The following is a 15857-nucleotide window of genomic DNA, read 5'->3' as shown; positions in this document are numbered from 1 at the left end:
TACTTCTCCATCCCATCACTGGGACCCCCTGTACTTTGAACCTGTGCAGGTCCTGAGCATGCTGTCACAGTCTCTGTTAAGTTCATATGTGCGTCAGTCCTGCTATGACTGGAGGGTGTTGTTTCCTTGGTGTCATCCATCCCCTCTGGCTTTCACAGTCTTTGTGCTTCCTCTTCCGCATAGTTCCCTGAGCCCTTAGGGGAGGGATTTGATGGAGCCATCCCAGTTAGAAGTAGGTGTTTCAAAGTCTCTCATTCTCTGCATATTGTCCAGTTACGCATCTCCGTATTAAGTCCTATCTTTCTCTAATGATGACTGAGACACCCACCTATGGGTATAGCAGAATGTCATTAGGAATTTTACTGCTATGTTCCTTTAGCAGAACAGTAGTGCTTGGTTTTCTTCTAGGTCCATGGCCTATCTAGTCTCACAAGCAGTGTCAGGCTTGGGTTCCATCTCATGGAGCTGGCATTAAATCCAATCAGATAGTTACTGGCTACTCCCACAATGTTTGTGCCACCATTATACCAGCATATCATGCAAACAGGCCATGACTGTAGATCACAGGGTTTGCAGCTTGGTGTTTACCTCTCTCCTCTGGTAGTGTGCAGGGTACCTTTCAGTACCATGAACACTAGTCAGTAGGAATGAAGGCCCGAGGAAAGCACCAGCTCAACTTCTGCATGTTTAGTGAGTTGCGAAGGTGTTGTCTTCAGCAATAGGGCCTAAACATCAGTTTCTGGAGAGCAACCAATAGCCTTGGTAACAGACTGAGTTGTTTGGGGGGTGGTGGTTATGGGACACCTTTGACAACAACTCAGTTAGATGCAACCCATTCTTGACACTCACTGCAGGTTTCACTTGGATTTGAGTGATGTCCAGTTGAGGCTTTGACTTCTTCATTACTTGGTGATTCCATTAAGATTCCGTTCACATCCATATGTATTTTAAGAGGCTTCTGATGTAGTCGGTTTTTGTATGACTTCTCAAATACCCTGTTGTTTGCAGTTCTTCCCCATATTTCTTCCCTTACTCTGCTCTTCCTCCCAGTTTAATCCTCCCAATCCCTTCTGTTTATCTCCGTATGTTCTATTTCCCCTTCCTTGGGAGATCCTTCCTTCCCCAATAGCTCCCTACTCTATACCTCACCTCTGCGGTTATTCAAATAGTGTTAAAAGATAACATCCACTAAGGTCTCATGGCTCACACAGGAAGTGCCTTTGGTCACCAAGCTGTCTCCCTGTCCCCTGATAGAAATGGAGGCTCTCTGATGGGCCTTGCTCATGCCCTGTATGACCCACCTTCTTCAGCAAGGTCACCACTGTCTCCTGGTTCAATCCCAGAACCATTAACATAAACCTGAAGAAGTTTCATATTCTGTCCAGGTGCAGACAGGGGTTGGAAACTTGAAGCTTAAAGTAACATTTTATTCAATTTCTTTCAAAAACAACAAAAGAATTTGTGAAATAAGTTCTGCTAAGTGGTTAATCTCAGCTAGTTATTCATGGCAGAACTTTAATATCCACAGGTAAGTTGTAGACAGGTGTGTGATTATTGGAGAACAATAATTAATAAATTGAGGGATTCAATAAAATGAAGTTGAGTAATGCCTAGAATTGACATGGTTTACAGGGAGATAAAAATAAGTTAAAACCCTATTTGTTCTTTGTATCAGCATTAGTTTCTCATCTTCTAGGAGAATCTTCCTCTCCCACCCCTTATTTTGGGTATAATTTTATGGACATTACCTTTCTGCCTGTTGTCCCAGAGAATGACATGCCTGAAAGGACTTTTCCTGAGGGTAACTGTGCCATCTGACTCCCAGCTCTTTCTACACAGGCAAATGAGTCCGAAATTTTCTTGATTGTTTCATTCTGGGTACCTTGTGAAAGGCCTCAAAAGTATTTGTGTTTTCCATAGTAAATTCAGTCTTTGAATTTCAACTTGTGTCTTATATACTTGGGGAAGCAGCCTTTTGAATGTTACTAGTTCATTTGAACTGCTTCTCCTCCTTCTCTATTTTCTACTACATGTGTTAAGCGGTCTTTAACAAGAAACTCTTAAATATTAATAGTGATGATTTAATAGTGTTTTGTTAGGGAGTGGCATGTAGGAAAAGATGGTTCAACTCTAGTGATCTATCTATCTATCATCTATCTGTCTATTTATCATGTATCTATTCACCCCTATACATGGCCACATAAGGTTTCCTTTTAGGCCTAAATGGCCCACTGACCCTAAGTTCTAGGTCACAGCAGGTAAGGGGCAGAGTCATTTGAACATAAGTATTTGTGATGGCAGTACAAGCGTGTGCACACTCTTGGCATAGAAATTGCATTCTCAAATAGAAATAGTGTCTAAAGACTTTAGGGTATCCCATTAACTTCCTCAGGCCTCCATGTTACCACCCTGGCCCTCTTCCCTGAAGAGTCTTCCCTACTTTGCTGGAAGCTGTGATCTAATTACCCTTATTTCCTGACAAAAAGGTCCTCAAATTGCCACTGGGAATTTTTACATCAACTTCCTAGATTTTTACAAATAATCATGAATGAACTAATGTATAAGGAATGAGCAAATATTTAAGTGATGCCTAAATTAAAGAGATATTTCCTACTAGGCTTGATTGTCTGAAAAGGGCCTTATGCTTGTGGTTCTTTTTGTTTGTTTGTTTACTTTTCTAAGACCAAATGGCTGAAATGATCCTGAGTGTGGCTTTATCCGCTCTCTAGATAGTGTCTGCAGCTTTGGACGCTGGTTATGAGAGGACAACACTGCCTTAGCTAACTTGTTTATGATGCAATCACAGAGATGGCACAGTGAGTTTTCTAGCCTTTAAGATATTCCCCGAAATGAGGTCCTAGTCAACAGAACCTAGTCAACAGAGGGACTCCCAGCAGTAAATCCATTTTGTTGTCTGTACATTTTTCTTGTCTTGTAGTGTTTTCTTGAGCTATTAAGAGACTGATTTCTAGAATATTAACCCAAACACCAGACATATTTCAAATTCTCCATATTTCCACTGGCTGAAGTCCCATATGTCCTAGTTGTATATACAGAAACAGGCTACAGAGCCAGGAGTGACATTCTGGTGTGAAAATGATCCGCTCTGATGGCCGCTTAGGATACAGAGTCTGAGTTCACAGCTTTCGGTAGTCTTAGTCACACAAACCTCTTTATTTCTTATGGTTTGTGTCTGAGGTGTAACCCACAGTCTCATGGTTTGAACACCTCCAGGGTCTCTCGACCTACCTCTTAACTCAACTTGCTTTGGAGGACCAACCACTTCTTCTGTCTTTCTCCGGCTCTGGCTTACCTCTATCAGTCTCTCCTTATTCTACCAGCTTCGTTATTAATCACTTCTCCAGATCAGTCCCTGTCAGCTAAAGTAGGCAGGCACCAGAGTGGGTGGGGCAAGCCAGCATCAGACAAGTCTCTACTTACATCTTCACACCCTGAGGAAGCTGTGCAGCCTGTCTGAAGAATGGCTGTCTGTACCGTAAGACCGCTATAGCAATGCCTGTCTCATGGATGAGAGTTATAGGACAAGTGTGTGTGTGTGTGTGTGTGTGTGTGTGTGTGTGTGTGTGTCTGTGTGCGCACGCGTGCGTGCTCTCTCTCTCTCTCTCTCTCACACACACACACACACACACACACATATATCCTTTCTCTGTTAAAACAGAAACAGTCGTGTTTGCCAAAGTTTTGCTTGAATTAATTTTCTCATGTCTACTGGGGGCTTTATTTTTGCATACTTCTTGATAGTTTTTCATTATCATCATTTCCTGAAAGTCAATGCTGAAGTGTTCTCAAGACATTAAGTTCGGCCAGGTATGACGGTGCACATTTGTCATCTCAGCACTTCTTTGGAAGGCAGAAGCAAGAAGATTATCCTAAGTACATGATCAGCCAGGTCCACACAATGAATTGCAGGCCAGCAAGTGCTACTTTGTGAGACCATGTCTCAAAAATAAAAAGGTCTATGTTCATTTCTAGCCGTGTCATTGTGCTTCTTACATAGCATACTTAAATAAACATAAGTAGCATCTCTTGCACTGATTTTTATATTTAACTGATTAATATGGTTAAATATAAAGTATTCCTAATTACTTGAATTGCATTAAAATAACTATCTGAGTTATATTTTTTTATAGTTTAATGTATTTTAATAGCAAACTTACAGGAACAGCACAGAAGACAGACAACATTAAAACATGTACTTGCATGTAGGACAACTCAGAAAAGTATAGTGAATGGATGGAATCTACTGTATGATAAAAATGCTACAAACACTATTTAGTTTCTGTCAATAAGAAATTTACTTATTTGTAAAAAATCCAAATGCTGGCATTGTCCAGAAAGTTTTAACAGGTTTATTTTATAATTGTTATAAAGTTGAACTATTGAAATGTGTTCACTGAAACATTTTGTTTGCATTAATGCTTTACATCTTGCATTTATATTAAAAATTCACAAATGAAAATGGAAAAACTGCCAATACCTGATTTCTGTCCCCTATTTTTTCACTCGCAATCATATACTTAGGTACCTTTTGACCCCATGGAAAAAATATCTAACATTCAGAACTACTGATAACAGGAAGAGGAAAAAAATTTTTGAGAATGAAATGTTTCCCCTCATAGTGGACTCTTAAGCACGTTCTCCGCGTATGCGACGTGCTAGCTGAATATCTTTTGGCATAATTGTTACACGTTTGGCGTGGATAGCACACAAGTTGGTATCTTCAAAAAGGCCAACCAGATAGGCCTCACTTGCCTCCTGCAAAGCACCAATAGCTGCACTCTGGAAGCGCAGATCTGTTTTGAAGTCCTGAGCAATTTCTTGAACCAGACACTGGAAGGGGAGCTTGCGAATCAGAAGTTCAGTGGATTTCTGATAGCATCTGATTTCACCGAGTGCCACAGTACCAGGCCTGTAACGAGGAGGTTTTTTCACCCCTCCAGTAGGGGGCGCACTCTTGCGAGCAGCTTTTGTAGCCAGTTGTTTCCAGGGTGCTTTACCACGGGATTTGCGGGCAGTTTGCTTTATACAAGCCATGGTAAGAGCACCTCCTTACTTACCCCCCTTCTTCGGCTGGAGCTCGGCCTACCTGAGTTATATTAAAAGTGAAATTTAATCGGTATTCATATTATAATGATTTTTAATGTGGATGAGTTTTCAAATAGTGCATATCTTTTATGTGGATGGACTTAAAAGCCACTAGTATTTCTAAACACTTAGACAGCTCCCATTAATCTAACTAATCAAAAATTGAATTTCTTAAGTCAATCCTCATATACTTTTCAAGCACTGTGAAACAGAAAAAACACAATGTTCAGGACAGGGGGCTACACACCAAGTATCATGACTAATCAACACTATTTAAAAAGCCTCAATGCTATATTCACCCCTTCTCTCTCATATATATATATATATATATATATATATTATATATATATATATATATATTTCTCATCACCACCTCTTCTGTTGGTTTATCCCTAATTCCTCGCTAGACCCCTAGCTTCCGCTTTCCCTCCTTCTACCCTGGGGCTCAGACACGCCTCACTTCCTGTAAACACAGAACTCTGAACTTTCCAGGACCAAACATTCCCAAGGTAATAGGCACTAAGCCATTCTGGAGTCTTTAGGGCCAGCCTGAAGGTAAAATCTACAGAACAGAATTGAGATAGGGAGTGAAGGCTAAGGGGCCAGAAGCCAGGTCACACCAAGTTCTAAAGTCTTCCTTGATGCTGACTGTCTCTATAGAGGGTTGCTACGAATTGTCTTCTGTTTATGATCAAGGGCTTCTTCTCATTTACCAACCCTCCCACCACAGTCTGGTTCTGTTTTGGGGTTCCACCAGCCTCAAATATTCTCAAATATCTCCCTGAAAGTGCACCGTTCTGAGAAGAGCCTCCTAGAAGTATACACAAAAGTGTGCTTTCTTTTATAACTCCTTCACATTTTAAGTGTTTCTTCATATTTGTGATGACTTGCATATCTTGTTGGATTTTAATGATAATTATAATAACCCCAGTGAAGTCAGGAATTGTGTGCATATTTCCTGGTTTCTGTGTCTCCAATCTAGCATAATGCCTGCCACACAGGGAACATGATTAATAAATTATTTTCTATGGATGGATAGTCTAAAGGTGAGTGGCAGCCCACTGAATACTTAGGTGTTGAGCTTCAAGTATTACTAAGGGATGAGAAACCTGTTTTTGAATTGTCTTTTACAAATGGACATTCACCTCAAGGCACACACAGATACAAAATGAGCAAAAGATTATATTTTCATGTGTGTACATGGTAGACTTGAGGGAAGTTGATGGCTGAGGCAGGGGATGACAGTACTGAGGGAATATGTAAGTTAAAGGGATAGGTTTGATTCCCTCACCTGTAAAATGAGCTATTCAAACTAGATTATTTACTATGAGTGTAGGATTCATTGCAGTTATTAAAAGCCAGCCCTATAATGAGACTCACCCCTAGCTCTTTCCATTAGGTATGACAAAGATATATGAAGTCTAGTTCGGGTTTGTAGGGGTGTGTTAGGTGAGCGAGTGGTACTTTTTCTTTATGGATAAGCTCAGGGGTGGAGACCGCAAACATCTACCTCCAGTGGCCCAGCATCTCAAGCTGTGCATTGCTCAGTCCCCAGTGCCCAAGAAGCTGAGTACTTGTTCTGGAAATCAGCACACAAAAGTCCATGATTAAAGAAATGATACATCATCTTTATTAAATAAAGGCAAACCATTTACATAGATACAGTTACTTGTTTATTGCCCAGGAGTCACCTCATTTTCTCCATGTGACAATGGACAAGCTAAGCAGTGCTTCACAATGCCCTGTGATAACTTGGGCTTGCTGGTGAAATCCATGGCTTCCATCTGTTTCTGCCATAGCACATACTGGGGGAAATGAACCACCTCAGTTCACAAAGACGAAGAACTGTCGATCTTCAGTTAAAATATGCCAAGCCTTCCTCAAATCTCTTCTAACAATTAAACCAACTGTTACTCTTCAATACATGTGTCACTTTCTTTGCATTTGGGTCAAACTCCAACTGTGAAGATCCACTGAAGAAATAGAAAAATCCTGCATGTAAAGACAAGAGAAAATGTGAGCTACTTTCTTCTAAGTAAAAAATTGGGGAGATGAAAAATTCAGTAAGAGGTAAGTGGAAAACAGAGAGAATCAGGGATGTGACTCAGTGGTAGGGCACTTGCCTAGAGTGTCCAAAGTTGTATGTTCAAACCCTTGCTTAGAATGTTCAAATCCTTGATCCTCTGAGAAAACAACAATAAAACACCACAAAGTGTCTCTGTAGTCTTTAGTCTGTGCCAGGAACAATGTTAAGCATTTAACAAAACTACTAGTTTTAAAACTTTGGTTGGGAAAGAGCTTTGTGAAGTAAATCTATCTAATTCCATCTTTCTGGTAAACCAGTTGAAGTTTAGGCAGATGCAAATATTTGCCTCAGCGTATTTTCCAGGGACAGAAGGAGACAACACCGAGTCTGTGTTTCCAATTAGAAAAAAAAAATCCCTGCTTGTTTGAAACCATGATTTATTTTCTTTCTTCCCAGCCCTCCTTCTCCCCTTCATCATCTTCTAGCCCAAGGGCTATTTCTGGCCCTAGGGTAACTGATTTTTAATCACCATACCCTCTCTTTCTCTACAGATGTGGCACTTGGTGTCGGTAAGATCACCAGCTTACTCTTGCATAGGAAAAAATTTTCTTTTAAGCTTCGATGCATGGGCAGATGAGTATTTACAAGGAACCAGTGTTGTCTGTCATTTACCGAGTCAGGAAAGACAGAGAAAGTCTGACGCTGAGTAGTGGAAACAGATGGGGTGGAGAAGGCCAATTGGCCGTAAATCGGGTGCCACCACTGAGGGCAGCCTTGTAATAACATGGATCAAGTAAGGCAAGAGCTCACAATGTGAGGAGTGACTTGCCAGCACTTTGGTCTTCTATTTGTGCATAGGTTAGAAGAGTTAGTGTTAATCAGCTTCAAGAGTCAAAACCGTTCACCTGAAGGAGAACTGTAATTGCCCACAAAAGCAAAAGAGTTGAAAATCTTGGGAGAGCAGAAAGTACTGATTTTCAAAACTTTGTTATTAAAAATTATGTAATCCTCTTTTGTCTTCTCACACTACAGAGCATTCCAAGACCCATTGCCAACAGAGTAAGTGTCCCCTTACCAAATGCCTCAAAGACAGCATCCACCTTCGAGTCCACGCCTGGGAAGTCTGCAGCTATCTTCCTGGGATATCCGGGCTCCATGGATTGTTTCTTCTCGTCAAATCTGCACAAAATGAAAGAAGTACAGCTCAGCAGTGCATGGAGGGCATGCTTCCCAAACTTGTAAGCTTGTGGAACTCTAGTGACCTTCCCAAGTTCTGCACATAAATGTCAAGCTTATTTAGCACCATGTGTTTTTAATAAGGTAAAACTTAGCTCTTAAAACCATAGCTGCACTGGGAATGCAACAATCTCCTACTACAGCAATATGTTTTGCTACTGTTCTTCTGAAGCCTGGACAAGAGAACCTTCATCTCCTTTCAACCACAAGGGCATGAGCATGTGAATATGCAACCATGTATACACACATATGCCTGTAAGTGTACAAACAAGTGTATGTGTGGATTGAGATACTGGTCAGAAATACAATTACCATGGCTAGAGAGATGCCTCAGTGTTACCAGCACTTTTGCTGTTCTCTCCCTTGACTGGAGTTCATCTCACCATCCACAGTCAGGTGACTTCCAACTGCCTGTAACTACAGCACCAGGGGATCTGTGGATCCCCTCTTCTGGCTGCTGTGGCACCTGCATGCCTGTGTACACATTCTCACACAGATAAACCCTCATACATAGAAATGGGACATTTGGTGCTGGAGTGATGGTTCAGCTGTTAAGAGTACTGTCTACTTTTACAAAGGCCCCATGTTAGGTCCCCAGCATTCGTATGGTGACTCACAACCATCTGTAACTCCAGTTCTAGAGGAATTTTATGCATATTTCTACCTCCAAGAGCACTGGCTGAATGTGGTAATGTGGTGCACACATGAGCGCACGCGCGCGCGCGCGCGCGCGCGCGCACACACACACACACACACTGCTTGTATAATAAAATAATAAAACAAATTTTAAGAGTTGAATATTAAAAATGAAAAATACACTTTCCAGTTCACCACCATAAGTAGGCTGTCTGTCTTTTCCCTATCCTGTACCTTGAAGTTTTCTATGGAAGCCCCTAAGAAATGGACTGAATGGGAATCAAAGTAAATAAGTATGGTTTTGACCAATGGGCTGCACGCTGGATGGTCTATCTTGATGTCTCAATACCTGGACTGATAGCCTGCAAGGAGTCATTAGTGCAAACCATGAAACTGGTTGGCTATTGTGTCTCATTTCTAGCCAGGCAGAGGTTATCCGTATATGAGCTCAGCTGAAGTCCTTGAGATGAAGACAAGATCAATGCACACACCGGAGTCAATGAAGGCTCTGGGGCACTGGGAAATGAGCAATAAACTGAGGTGTGGGCTCCTAATAAGGACATAAAGGCCAGTTGGACTTGAAGTTCAGAAAGAAAGACTTCATGAAGGTGGAGGGAATTAAGTCTGAGCTTGAAGCATATGTAGGATTTAGCAGGTAGAGAAGAGGGGCTCTACATGAGGTGTGTGTGTGGCGGGGGTGGGGGCGGGGCTGGGGAGTGGGGAGGCACACTCTAAACAGGAACACTTAAGAAATGCCTGTGTTTCCAAGCCCTCCCCACAGTTGTCAAAATCCCTGTCCTCGTTCAGAAAGGAGAGTGAGGATAAGGGAAGTGTTTCCTCAGAGAGAGAAAGCAACTCTCAAGTCAGTCTCTTCACAAAACCATCCTCACAGCATCTCACCTCCAGTATTTGTCCTCTACAAAGAAGTACGTCTTCTTCTTCTCCTTGTCAGAAACGGCGGCATCAATCTTCCCAACAGTTGCAGGGAGACCCAAAGTGTGGATGCTTTTAGGGTAGCCTGCTTGCTCCTCGTGCCCTCGGACAGCCCAGAACTGATCCCCTGTACAGAAACAAAACAGCAACAGAAACAGCAGTCATGTTAAAAGTCCAGTAAGGATGTTGTGGAAATACAATCTTAGCACCTTGTCTTTTTGTGGTGAATAGATTTAGGCCTTAGCTCTAGGATGGTCAGTCAACAAAAATGCACAGCTGGGAACAATGAGCTAGGAACAAATGAGGTGATTTTCAACCCAGTCAATGTATCTCCCTGAGTTCACTTTTTAACTATAAATAAAATGTTGGTTTTATGTGTTTCTTTATTATCTTTGGCTATTTTTTAATTGAACAGAATTTGACATAGTAAAGCCCTGTTCAGTTTTCCCATCAGAAGGCTGTTTCACTAAGTTAAAGCAATGTTGTGGAAGAATCACCTTTAAATATGAAAACAGTGTCTCTGTTAGTAACCTCATATGCGGCATCCATGCTGGAAGGGAGGGAGGGCCAAAATGAAGAAATCAAATAAAAGCCAGCCTCAGGGGTCCTCAAAGATTTTCGCCAAAAATGCCTAAAAAATAGATGTAAAAGAAAAATAGCATTTGAAAAACAGCCTTTTATCTTTAGTGTATTATCCTGGGTGTCAGTGCTAATTCACCCCATGTTCTCTCATCCACTAGTGCTCTCTCTCTCTCTCTCTCTCTCTCTCTCTCTCTCTCTCTCTCTCTCAGACTGCAACAGACCTCCTGTCATAGATTCCCAGAGCAATATCTGTGAAACCAAAGTTCTCCACCATGTCAATTAATTAGTTCAGCATAAGCTTTAAGTACATGTAATAAATGTGAAACAGTGTGTAATTGGTAATTAAAGTACCACTCACACTACCCAAAAAGATAGACAGTGAGTGAGAGGTGTGTGTGCCTGTGCATGGGTGTGATGTATAAATATATCCTTGTACAGAAACATCCAGGATACACAAGAGATCTTGAACTAGGGTATGGTGGCACAGCCCCTAATCCTAGCACTTGGGAAGAGGCAAGAGCATAACAGCTTCCAGCCAGTCTGGGCCTCTCAAAATATCCAGATTGCTTAAGTGTGGAGAAATCTGGGGAAGAAAACTTTCAGCTCCCTTTCATGCAGATGAATGTTTTCTCCCAGGCATACTTACTGAGCAGTACATGAACCGATAAAATATGATGCTTCTCCTAGTGTCATTTTGAAAGAAAGTAAAGATAAAACTCTGCCTCTGAGGATCATTTCTACCCTCTAAACAGATAAACTGTGCTCTGAGGATCATTTCTACCCTCTAAACAACAGCCTATGACTAGAACATCTGGGGACAAAACCTCAGTGACAAGAATCAAACTATCCAGCTTCAAAAATGAACTTGACAGTTTTAGAAACATGTGGAAAGGTCAGTGTCAGATCTGAGAGAGTCCAGGCTTGAGAGTTTGTCTTTAAAATGCTTATATTGATTGTTTTCCTGGTTATTGCCCTTTCTAAGCAATTTTCATAAAAATAGATAGCAATTTAGGGTTCTTGGGTCTGACCTGTCTTTAAAAAACAAGAATTCTCCCCGAAGGGTGCTGACTGCATCAAAGGACAAAGCAGGACTGCACATCAGCGATGATTCAGGTTCCAGAGAGTTAGGTTTGGTGGGTACCACGGGGACATCAGGGGATGCTGGGGGAGGTCCTAAAGGGAACAGGTTAAAGGAGGCAACGTTAAGAGAAATGTGGCCTGCATGTCAATTCTGTGCTCCCCAAACACCCCCAAGGACTCTGAATCTAATCACAAATACTTATGTAACATCACAACAGCCTCAAGTACTCCTTTGTCCCGTCACTCACCGTAGAGGGACTGAATGCCATCCACATCATCTTGAGAGAGACGGAAGCGGGCCAGGTCTCCGGAGGACTTGTAGACTGGGTACATCAATGCTTCAGGCTTGGCTGAGTGAAAGAGGCCCAGTGAGTGGCCAAGTTCATGAGCAGCAACCAGGAATAAGTTGGTACCTATGGAAGAAATCATAAATAATAGTTGCTTATCCTTAACTACATCTACATCATATGGGCCAGTTGACACAGCATTCATTTACTTCCTGAAAACACACAGACTTGTACTCACCTTGTTTGCTGTCTCGTTGAATAATAGACTGACCCCACACTTGGCAGGAAAACAGTATATTTTAAAACTCGTGCTTGAAATCAATCTAAAGTCTCCAAACTCATCCAGTGGTCCCTCTCTTTGACCTCAAACTGTCTGAACAGCAGGTCTCACTCATTGTTGTTAGAAATGGAGCCTGTTATTTATTGTTTAGCATATCAGAGCTCTCTCTTTTCCTTTGTCCAGGAAAAGCTAAAAGTACTCCAGCATGTGATTAGCATTTGACAATTTCAATATCAGCTAACTAATCTCAGGGTAGTATTCATCTTAATTCTAAAACCCTTAAATAACCGGAACCCTACTCTTTCTTTCTTTTCTTTCTTTCTTTCTTTCTTTCTTTCTTTCTTTCTTTCTTTTTTGGTTTTTTTTTCCAGACAGGGTTTCTCTGTGGCTTTGGAGACTGTCCTGGAACTAGCTCTTGTAGACCAGGCTGGTCTCGAACTCACAGAGATCCGCCTGCCTCTGCCTCCCAAGTGCTGGGATTAAAGGTGTGTGACACTACCGCCCAGCATGAACCCTACTCTTTCTATCGGATTTTACCTACATCATTTTATAGCTTCATCATCCTTTTACATACCAAGTGCCAAAAATGGCTAAGGATACAGATGTCATAGGGTTTGTAAAATTGGTTTTAAACATAACATGCATAAGTGTTTATCATAAATGAGGTCTTAGACTCTAACTGTATTCACATTCTCATTAGAGTTGTGTGAAAGAATGCCTTCAGTGCTGAGATCAGGATGTGTGAGGTGATTAGGACTGGCAGAACTTTCCTAAATATTCCCTATGGATGTTGTGGGCCAGAGTGTGTCCTAATTTTGAATAAGGGTCCTCTGGGGGAAATGCTAATTCTACAAAACATGAATTTTATTCAGTGTAAAAGCTAGATTTGTATTTTCAACAGGTATCAGTTTATGTTTTCATTGTGAATCCAGTTCAGTCTCAAAAGCAATACAATTTATTTCAGCCAAGTTTTGAAAACTTAGTCAATCCCTGAAGATAAGAACTAAAAAATCTTCTGCCTAGACAGTTCATTGTACTTCAGGGATAGTTCTCTTTCGGAAACTGATCAAAATTCATCTTAACCAGAAATCACAAAAAGGTGAGCTTAATAAAACCAACCAACCAAAATAAACAAAAATCTCAGATTTCTGAAGTTTCATTTTGGCTTCTAGTTTGAAAAGTAAAAGGGGAAAAACAAGAGTCAAGTAGTGCTCTATTGTACTGCCTGAATATCTACAATTTGATACCATTAGGCAGTCTTTAGTAATAGTAGCCTGTAGATCACACAAGATCCACAACTGTTAAAAATGTAGTGTTTTCCCTTTATCGAGAATAGATTCTTTTCTCATACAATATGTTCTGATTAGATTTTCTACTTCCTCTGCTCCTCCCAGTTCCTCTCCACCTCCCTATCACATCCAGATCCCCTCCCTTTCTGTCTCTCATTGGAAAAGAACAGGGTTCTAAGGGATAACAACAAAATATAGGATAAGACAAAAACCATCACATCTGAGTTGGACAGGTCAAACATTTAGTGACAGATTTTATATTGTGCTTATTAGAAAAATAAATGCATTTTAGTTATCTGGAAATACACTAAGCAATGATTAAAACAAAAAATGTATTCCACTGGAATCCAGAACACATTCTAGCATTAGTACAGCTGATTATGAAAATTTGCCCAAATATGAAAAGAAACTAAACTAAGTCATGCTGTGAGGTAGAGCACTAACCTGTCGTGTCCTCAGTCCACTGTTCATCATCATCAAAGTGAGCGTCTCCATTAATCCCCAGCCCAGGTGCATACGCATGAGCCAAGACTGCTCCAGGCCCATCAAAAGGGATGAAGTCTCCATGTTCTGAAGGGAGAATATATATATATATATATATATATATATATAATATATATATATATATATGTACACACACACACACACACACACACACACACACACCTGCACCAATTGCTAATTAGGACTCAGTAAAACACCACTGGGCAATGTGTGCTTCAGGCAGTTCTTGCATTTTTACCTCCAGCTGCAAAGGAGATCATTATGTCAGCCTCTCCTTCAGAGCGCTTGGAGAACGTGAGTGGGGTCACCTCTTCCCAGACTTTCAGTGCTTTCTCAATGGCAGAGTCCACACTCTCTTTCGGTAAATCTGGTGTATAATTCACAATCCTGCATGAGAGAAGAGGAAGAAGGCAGTGTGTGCTGCTCGATGACTCTGACACAGTGTTAACACGTGTGAAAACTTCGGACCCGTTACCTACCTATAGGTGAGGTGGGTTTCCCTCCACTTTGGTGAACCTGGAAAGGTGCTGAAATCACCGACATCGGGGACGCCACACCTGGGCTTGAGCATCACATCCATAGTGCTGGAGTCCAGCCTCCCTGTCATCTCCAGCCCGAGGAACTTCTGCATTTCTTGGATTTTTTTGACAACAGGACTATTGTTCTTTTTCTCAGTGAACTGCTTCACATCTTTTGCAAGGCCGTAGTAGTTTTCTAAGTATTTCTAAAGGGATCAATGTCACCCTTACGTCACAATTCTGATCTCTTTTAGCTATTGCTATTTTTAGTAAATGTGTGTATTCATATACCTTCATTTCATTTATTCATTCATTCATTCATTCCAGTATCTCACTATCTAACCAAGAAACTCCTTTGAATTCATGCTCTTCTGCATCTGGCTCCTGAACCCTGAGATTACAGGACTGGACTCAAAGCCAGGCAAGGGCTTTACTTTTCTTAGTCTCTTTAACCGATTTTTCTCATTCACTGAAATCATAAGCATACTATTTCATTTAATTTGTCAGTGATAGCTCCTCCTTCTTTGCTTTATTTTTGAAACGCAACATCTCTGTTTGCCACTAAAGCACTGAAAGTGAGGGGATGAATTCATAAGTATTTAGTGCAAAGAAAACTAACAGGAATAAATAAACATTTATGAGAATATTTGTCAGGGTAATTTTATTTAATTTCCCCAATTTTATAGTTTTCACAGGATGTGGCTTGCTAGGGAAAAATTAGGCAAGGCTCTCATTTATTAACACTATTAATATTTTTTCTAAAATGTAATGGACTCAAACTGTAAAGGAAGGTCCGAAGCAAGGCACAGTTCATGCTCTTTTTCCTTATCACACCTTTACCTCCAGCGTTAGTGCTGCTGCTTCCGCCATGCTGTGTGATATTGAAAGTATTTATGGCCTTTGTTTCCTCTCATACAAAAGGAAGAATCATGTGATATTGAGACCCAACAGCTTCTAAGCCTCCTCCACTGTGGAATCACTCATTCACAAGCAGTCAGAACCGATCTATATAATGTAAAGCTGTGCCCTGCCGAAGAGCATGGAGGCCAACTTACCTGAAGAAGCTCCATACCGGTGTCCTCCTCCCTTGCACTACCACCATACAGAGGGTAGGCTGAGCAAACTGCTCCACACAGCCATAGCGGGACCAGGACCAAGAGACTCTTCATTTCCGCTGGCTTTCCTCAGCTCTATGCTGCCTTTGCCGTGTTCTCTGCCCACCTCCTTCTACAAACACCCTCCTGAACCCAAGTTTTATAGAGTAACAGTGCTTTTAGGGATGACCCACAAACTGACTCATCATTGCTTCCACCCAAATGGGACTGCTTCCAAAAGCCGAAAATCAAAGTAGGGTGTTACAACTTTCTTTACCAAGTTCTC

The 15857-nt window shown here is 41.2% G+C and overlaps 2 protein-coding genes across 2 annotated transcripts; both read right to left on the bottom strand.

Annotated features, from left to right (window-relative positions):
- Positions 1 to 4521: 4521 nt before the first annotated feature.
- Positions 4522 to 5070, bottom strand: LOC100759664 (histone H3.3A-like). The gene has a single exon (XM_027415191.2). It carries the CDS (start codon positions 5053 to 5055, stop codon positions 4648 to 4650), a length of 408 nt encoding a protein of 135 aa, XP_027270992.1. The 5' UTR covers positions 5056 to 5070; the 3' UTR covers positions 4522 to 4647.
- Positions 5071 to 6713: 1643 nt separating this feature from the next.
- Mmp3 (matrix metallopeptidase 3) lies at positions 6714 to 15646 on the bottom strand. Its single transcript, XM_027415181.2, has 10 exons — positions 15533 to 15646; positions 14439 to 14683; positions 14198 to 14346; positions 13900 to 14025; positions 11848 to 12012; positions 11548 to 11692; positions 10435 to 10568; positions 9905 to 10064; positions 8208 to 8311; positions 6714 to 7098 (listed from the first exon to the last, which is right to left on the bottom strand). The coding sequence occupies exons 1-10, from the start codon at positions 15644 to 15646 to the stop codon at positions 6998 to 7000; spliced, it is 1443 nt and encodes a 480-aa protein (XP_027270982.1). The 3' UTR covers positions 6714 to 6997.
- Between the last annotated feature and the right edge of the window lie 211 nt (positions 15647 to 15857).

The sequence above is a fragment of the Cricetulus griseus genome, chromosome 4, assembly GCF_003668045.3.
Source record: "Cricetulus griseus strain 17A/GY chromosome 4, alternate assembly CriGri-PICRH-1.0, whole genome shotgun sequence".
NCBI lineage: Eukaryota > Metazoa > Chordata > Mammalia > Rodentia > Cricetidae > Cricetulus > Cricetulus griseus.
This window is presented reverse-complemented; position numbering and strand designations above follow the sequence as displayed.